This window comes from Chiloscyllium plagiosum, chromosome 18 (assembly GCF_004010195.1).
Source record: "Chiloscyllium plagiosum isolate BGI_BamShark_2017 chromosome 18, ASM401019v2, whole genome shotgun sequence".
NCBI classification, from domain to species: domain Eukaryota; kingdom Metazoa; phylum Chordata; class Chondrichthyes; order Orectolobiformes; family Hemiscylliidae; genus Chiloscyllium; species Chiloscyllium plagiosum.
In genome coordinates, this window is record NC_057727.1 from 66,672,878 (window position 1) to 66,680,839 (window position 7,962).

At 41.5% G+C, this 7,962-nt stretch overlaps 1 protein-coding gene across 2 annotated transcripts in view; it reads right to left on the minus strand.

Annotated features, from left to right (window-relative positions):
- Positions 1-7,962, minus strand: part of amt (aminomethyltransferase) — a 37,754-nt gene that overhangs the window by 22,717 nt on the left and 7,075 nt on the right. For both annotated transcript variants that reach the window (XM_043708524.1, XM_043708522.1), the window contains exons 2-3: positions 6,555-6,722; positions 2,566-2,646 (exon numbers count right to left, since the gene is read on the minus strand). In XM_043708524.1, coding sequence (XP_043564459.1) covers positions 2,566-2,646; positions 6,555-6,668 — 195 coding nt within the window. In that variant the 5' untranslated portion in view covers positions 6,669-6,722. The remainder of the gene's footprint in view (positions 1-2,565; positions 2,647-6,554; positions 6,723-7,962) is intronic.

The following is a 7,962-nucleotide window of genomic DNA, read 5'->3' on the forward strand; positions in this document are numbered from 1 at the left end:
TCTCACCCTAAACCTATGCCCTCTAGTTCTGGACTCCCCATTCCCAGGGAAAAGACTTTGTCTATTTATCCTATCCATGCCCCTCATAATTTTGTAAACCTCTATAAGGTCACCCCTCAGCCTCCGACGCTCCAAGGAAAACAGCCCCAACCTGTTCAGTTTCTCCCTGTAGCTCAAATCCTCCAACCCTGGCAACATCCTTGTAAATCTTTTCTGAACCTTTTCAAGTTTCACAACATCTTTCTGATAGGAAGGAGACCAGAATTGCACGCAATATTGCAACAGTGGCATAACCAATGTCCTGTACAGCCGCAACATGACCTCCCAACTCCTGTACTCAGCAGTGTTTTGTATGATTTAAAGTTTACAGAGGGTAGAATGTGGGCTGATAGGAAGGAGACCAGAATTGCACGCAATATTGCAACAGTGGTATAACCAATGTCCTGTACAGCCGCAACATGACCTCCCAACTCCTGTACTCAGCAGTGTTTTGATTGATCTAAAGTTTACAGAGGGTAGAATGTGGGAGACCAACCAAGAAGTGCATTGGAATAGTCAAACTTAAGGGTTATCAAAATGAGGGAAAATACAGAAAAACTATTCTATATACAAACTATACTAAATTGACAGCAATTTGTAAAGGAAACTGCACATTTTAATCCCGTGATCAAACTTTGGGGGTGCCAAAATATTTCTCATTTCAGTCATTACAGTCAAGTCATTTCATTTTGACATGAGATTGCTTAATATTGTCATTCTACTACAAAGGAACAATAAATTTTGACTCATTGACCCATAGTAGCATACTGCAATAACATATTGTAGTTTTTCAGTTTTTCTTCTTTACTCATTCCTGGGTTGAGGGCATTCCTGGCTAGGCAACGTTTACTGCCCATCCCTAATTGCCCAGAGGGCAGTTGAGGTTCAACCACATTGCTGTGGGTCTGCAATCACATATAGGCCAGACCAAGTGAGAATGACAGATTTCCTTTCTTAAAAGGTCAACAGTGAACCAGATGGGTTTTTCCAGCAATTAGCAATGGATTTATAACAGTCATTAGACTCTTAATTCGAGATATTTGTTGAATTCAAATTCCACTGTCTGCCCTGGTGGAATTTGAACCCAGGTCCCCAGAATGTTAATCGGGGTCTCTGGGTTAACCATCCAGCAATAATACCTTGAGGCCATCGCCTCTGCCTGTTACTGTATATTAGCAAAATCTCTATTCACTGTAAATGTATTAATTTTTATCTTCAACAACTTCAAACTAATACTACTTAATATTTCAATCAAGGTTCTAAATACTTGCATCATCTCATTTCACATTTAGAATACTTACCTTTAAATCAAAGGTATAGGTTAGGCCAGCGAAACAGATCAGCAAGGTATTACAGACACACAGCACTCTGCTGATTCTACACTCCCTTCTGAAAGGGCTTAATGAGCCACTCATCACTTACATCAAACCATGACCGAAAAGTCAAACCAGGTATCTGCAGTGGTTCAAGAATGTGTCTTACTACCATCTTCTGGAGGATGATTAGATGCTGAAATACTAGGTTTACTTACCACAATTACCCTGCAAAAGAATAAAAACTGGGCAAAATGAAGGAGTGGAAGTTCCCATCTATGTCAGCACTTTTATAGTACCTGGACAGTGAAGTAGTTATGTTTAATATTGTTTCATGAATTCATTTACTTTTCAGTTAATTATGGATGTAGACACCAGGAGATACTCAAGCCAAAGACATTAATGACATTAAACCTAACCCTATCATAGTGCCAACCTTTTCCCTTCTATTTTGATTACTGGACTTGAACTACCCATTCAAGCTCTCACACTTTCAACTTCAACAGCGGAAAGCTGTAGGTTAAATGTTAGCATCACAGCTAACCACTAAACTCTGTGACAGGGGTTACCGATTAGTAATCGGGAGCACAAAACTAGATAACAATGATTCTCCACTCTACCCCACAAAGCTTATGTTAACCACAAAACCCACTTACAAGCAACAAAGACCAGGAGTCAAGCACAAATTCTGGTCTGTAAGGCTTCAGGCAATGCCAGGCACTTTACTACTGATGCTCAGCCATGGCTCAGATGGTAGAACTTTTCCTTCAGATTCAAAAGGTTGTGGATTCAAGTCCCACTCGAGAGGTTTAAGGGCAAATTCTGGGCCAGCGTTCCAGTACTGGGAGGGGGCTGCATGGTTGGAGATATTGTCTTTCCATTAATCCATTGTTCTCTCCCCTCTCAGTGGATGCACTATTCGAAGAACAACAGGAGAGTTCCCCTCCAGCGTACTGGCCAATATTTAAAGTAGCAACCAAGATTACTGAAACAAATGATTCAAAATTGATCTCTTGTGCTGTCTGCAGGATCATGCAGTGCGCAGATCGATTTGTGTGTTGAGCTTCACAAGTACTCCCCTGGCTGCACGGCCTGAGGATGAACAAGGCACTGCTTAAAGGCAAGTTACTTTCTTTTCTCACTAGTCTGAAACAGAGCAGCAGACCACAAGAATTAGAGTGCATGCTTTTTGATGAGAGAATTTGATTCTCACCTGGTTATCTTTCAGCTCAGCAATGTCCCCAACGATCAAACTCTCCATGAATTTCACTCGATCCTTCCCCATCACCTTGCTCTGAAACAAAGCAGACACTCTGTGTAGTCACTGTTGACTCTCAGTTATGCCAGAGATAAAATAAAAATGATGTTCTTGCAGCCAGATGGGTTTGTGGATGAAAAAGTGGAGAACCACCTGTGTGCTCTGCTCATTCACTAGGACTGAAGCACAAACTCAGTTTGTAAAGTTCATGACATAGTATGAGCATTTATTTTAATTATGTACATAATGATTCAGGTTTGACCCCATGCAAAACTCCAGATGATTCATCCAGCCTCAGATTTCCACTTTTTGGCCCTTGGTTTGCTGCCCTCCAAACAACATTCGACCCTCGTGCCAAACATTCTGTCCACAGAGTATTTTATCAATTTAAATCTATCCATATAACTCTATCCTTAATAATTGATTCCCTTCCTTTTTAATCTCACCCAAGTTTGGCCTCATGACCATCCCTATTTATTCCCAGGATCTTACCATTAAGTGTATAAGTCCTGCCCTGCCAAAATGTAGCACCTCACATTTATCTAGATTAAACTCCATCTGCACTCCTCAGCCCATTGGCCCATCTGATCAAGGTCTCGTTGTACTTCAAGGTAACCTTTTTTGCTGTCCACTACACCTCCAACTTTAGTGTCATCTGCAAATTTACTAACTAGACCTCCTATGTTCACATCACATCCTTGATATAAATGATGAAAAGCAGTGGACCCAGCACCAATCCTTGCGGGACACCACTGATCACAAGCCTCTGGTCTGAAAAGCAATCCCCCATCGCCACCCTCTGTATCCTACCTTTGGACCAATTTTGTATCCAAGTGGCTACTTCTCCTTGTATTCCATGTGATTTAACTTTGTTAACCAGTCTACCATGTGGAACCCTGACGAACGCCTTACTGAAGTCCATATAGATCACATCCACCACATTGCCCTCATCAATCCTTTTTGTTACTTCTTCAAAAAAAACTCAATCAAGTTTGTGAGATATGATTTCCCAAGCACAATGCCATCTTGACTATCTCTAATCAGTCCTTATCTTTCCAAATACATGTAAATCCTGTCCCTTAGGATTCTGTCCCAACAACTTGCCCACCACTGATATCAGGCTCACCGGTCTACAGTTCCCTGGCTTTTCCTTACCACCTTTCTTAAATAATGGCACCGTGTTAGTCAACCTCCCCCATGGCTATTGATGATACAAATATCTCAGCAAGGAGGTCAGCAATCACCTCACTAGCTTCCCACAGAATCCGGTCCTGGGAATTTAACAACTTTTATGCGATTTAAGACAGTCACCATCTCCTCTGTAATATGGACACTTTTCAAGATATCGCTATTTACTTCTCCAAGTTCTCTCGCTTCCATATAATTCCACACAGGAAACACTGATGCAAAATACTCATTTAGCATCTTCCCCATCTCCTGCAGTTCCACATGTAGATGGCCTTGTTAATCTTTAAAGGGCCCTGTTCTTTCTCTCGTTATCCTTTTGTCCTTAATGTATTTGTGGAAACACTTTGGATTTTCCTCAACCCTATTTGCAAAAGCTCTCTCATGACCCCTTTTTGCCCTCCTGATTTCCCTCTTAAGTATACTTCTATTGCCCTTAAACTCTAAGGATTGACTTGATCCATGCTGTCTATACCCGACTTTTGTTTCCTTGACCAGAACCTCAACTTCTTTTGTCATCCAGCATTCACTACACTTAGCAGCCTTGCCCTTCACACTGACAGGAACATACTGTCTGTGAAAATTACTGCAGATGTTCGAATCTGTACAAAAAACAAAAAAATGCTGGAAATCACAGTGGGTCAGGCAGCATCCATGGAGTGATAGCAAGCTAACATTTTGAGTCTAGATGACTCTTCATTGGAGCTGACATGAAGTGTGGAGAGGGCAGTAGTTATGCAATAATTGGGGGGAGGTGGAGTGCTGGGGGAGAAATGGTGCCACCATGTCCTCTCTCCCGTACCCCCATTCCAGTGGGACTCTGTTCTGCTATTCTCACATCTTAATGACTTAATCTGCTCAATGATACCCTTTCTCCCCTATCAATCCTCCCCCTACAATGTTAGCTTGTTCTCTCCCCATGCATACTGCCTGACCCACTGTGATTTCCAGTATTTTTTTGTTTTCAGGAACATACTGTCTCTGGACCCTCGTTATCTCATTTCTGAAGGCTTCCCACTTTCCAGCCGTCCTTTCATCTGCGAACATCCATCCCCAATCAACTTTTGAAAGTTCTTGCCTAATACCATCAAAATTAGCCTGCCTCCAATTTAGAACTTTACTGTTTAGATCAGGTCTATCCTTTTCCATAACTATTTTAAAACTAATAGAATTATGATCACTGGCTCCAAGTGCTCCCCTACTGACACCTCAGTCACTTGCCCTTATTTCCCAAGGGTAGGTCAAATTTTGCTCCTTCTCTAGTAGGTACATCTCTTCTTGTATACTTTGTCCCACATTGTGGTTCTTCTTAGGAAGCCTGTGGACAACTGTCACTCGTGAGTTCTTTTCATTACTATTCCTCATCTCCATCCAAACTGATTTTACATCCTAATTCCCTGAAACAAGTTCAACGCTAACCTTTGCACAAATATTATTCTTGATTAACAGTGCTACCCCTCCTCCTTTGCCTAGCTTCCTATTTTTCTTGAATGTAACAAATATCGCGAAAAAGAGCCTTACATTTTGTCTTATTGTTATCTAGTCTTGTTGCTACATTCCAAGGATTTTTTTTCTCTCTGCTTTTCCAGATCTTCAGTTCCCAAAATATAATTTTCCCATTAAACTGCCGATGATCAAATTTCCTCTCCTGATCTCAAGTCAGCCAACACACTTCAGATGTTTGACCCTTCTTTTTAAATCTGCTGTCATCATCCCTCGCCTCAAAAATCTCCTGCCACAGATGCAAATTAATAAATCATCTCCAACCTCCCTTTCCTTTCTAAAATCTGAGACTGTATTGTTCCTTCCCAAATCCATTCCCATCTTTTCCCAAATTCTGGATGTAGGTTTGCTCGCTGAGCTGGGAGGTTCATTTCCAGACGTTTCATCACCCTACTAGGTAACATCTTCAGTGGGCCTCAAGCGAAGCAGGGTACATGATTCCCGCTTTCTGTTTGTATTATATCATATTATATTATATTATATCATCTACCAGCCTCTGAGAAAAAGAACAGGAAATGACATTACCACAGGAAATGACATCACCAACCCAAAGGAACACAATTATATAAATAGAAAGCAGGAATCATGTACCTTGCTTCGCTTGAGGCCCACTGAAGATGTTACCTAGTAGGATGACGAAACATCTGGAAATGAACCTCCCAGCTCAGCGAGCAAACCTACATCCAGAACCTCAACCTGAGCTTCAAAACTTTCTAAGACCTACTGGCATAATACGCTGAAAATGGACCGAAAATGGGAAATGAATGCTATCCGACACAGTGTTAGCCGCGAACAGCTGTACTTCCTGCACGAATGCCTAAGGAAACAGGTACTACCTAAAAGTTTTAAATACAAACCTCCCATTAGCCAAAAGAATAGCAGAATGCTTAGAGAAATGATTAATGATGCCCACAACAGACTTTGTAAATTCTCCCAAATTGTTTAAATTCTTTCAATCAGGTTTTCATTCCCACCACAGCATCTAAGCGGTTCTTTTCATAGTCACACAAGGTACGTGACTGAGAAAGGCAAATTTATGGATTGGCCACCGTGAATCAGTCTGTGCTAAAAACCAATCCGTTGTTCTGTAGCTTATTGACTAAGAGGTCTACAACATCTTATATCTTTCATGTGTCTCAGTTTGACCAAGAGCTAGGTTCCATTGGTAAAACCCATGTTAGAAAAGGCTGACCTGGTCAGTGCCACAAAGGCATGGTTAAGCTCCTTGGTGTACAATCTCCAGACTCTGGTCTTACCTGCAACATATGGGATACATCAAATAATGAGCAGTGCTGGCGAGTGTGCAAGTGTGAGCTGATGTGACTTTCCTTGTACTGCACAGGCATACTCCACCCCGCAAATTCCACCATCCGAGCTCCATTATTCCGATGGAATTCATATAGTACCGTCTTCTTTAGCGATTCCTGAATAGAAAATACAATAGATTCCCTCAAGTAAGACTCCAAAATATGTTGACATTCTTAGAGCTAAATATAAGTTACACTTAATTTAGTGCGATAAGGGTGTAAACATTAATGACATGACGATGTATAGCAGTCCTAAGCTATTGAGACTCAAAGGTCTGTATTATTATACAATAATATATAACTAAAAGGTTGATTCAAATGACTTGAGAGTCAGATAAAAGTCTCTTTTAGATAAGGAGAGACACAGATGCAGCAAACTCAAAACATGGACCAAGTTGTCTAAGTTAGCAGTTTCTACAAAGCAGGAGCAAGCCTGGCAACCAAACCTCATGACAGCGAGAATTCATAGGGACATTACAACTTAGGGATATACCCATGGAGGTAGATCAAGCCATGTTGTCAGGTTAAACTACTTATTCTAAAGACTGACTCCATTTACAAAGCACAAGACTCCCAAGCTGGGCTGATCTTCCTCTCCTCCTTAGCTATTCCAAAAGAGGAATACATCAGTCCACTCTTTAATAATTTGGGGATGGGGAGACAAAAGTAAAACTTAATAATATTCCTGACCCCGCCTCCAGTTTGTTTCACCTTTTGTAATATCATCCTTGGCTCAACTAAGGAACACTATGAGGTAATATACGTGACAAATGTTATCAAGCTGAAACTTTGGCTTTGTTTCTGTCTCCCCACATGGTGCCTAATCTGATGAATACTTCCAGCATTTTGTTTATATGCCTAATGTAAATACAGAAAACCAATATCAAGAGCAAAATAAATGTTCAGTGAAAAGACATTAGATTAGATTAGATTAGATTAGATTACTTACAGTGTGGAAACAGGCCCTTCGGCCCAACAAGTCCACACCGACCCGCTGAAGCGTATACTACCCAGACCCCTACATTTACCCCTTCACCTAACAGTACGGACAATTTAGCATGGTCAATTCACCTAACCTGCACATTTTTGGATTGTGGGAGGAAACCGGAGCACCCGGAGGAAACCCATGCAGACTGACTGTGTGGAGTTTGCACATTCTCCCCGTGTTTGCGTGGGTTTCCTCCGGGTGCTCCGGTTTCCTCCCACAGTCCAAAGATGTGCAGGTCAGGTGAATTGGCCATGCTAAATTGCCAGTAGTGTTAGGTAAGGGGTAGATGTAGGGGTGGGTTGCGCTTCGGCAGGGCGGTGTGGACTTGTTGGGCCGAAGGGCCTGTTTCCACACTGTAAGTAATCTAAT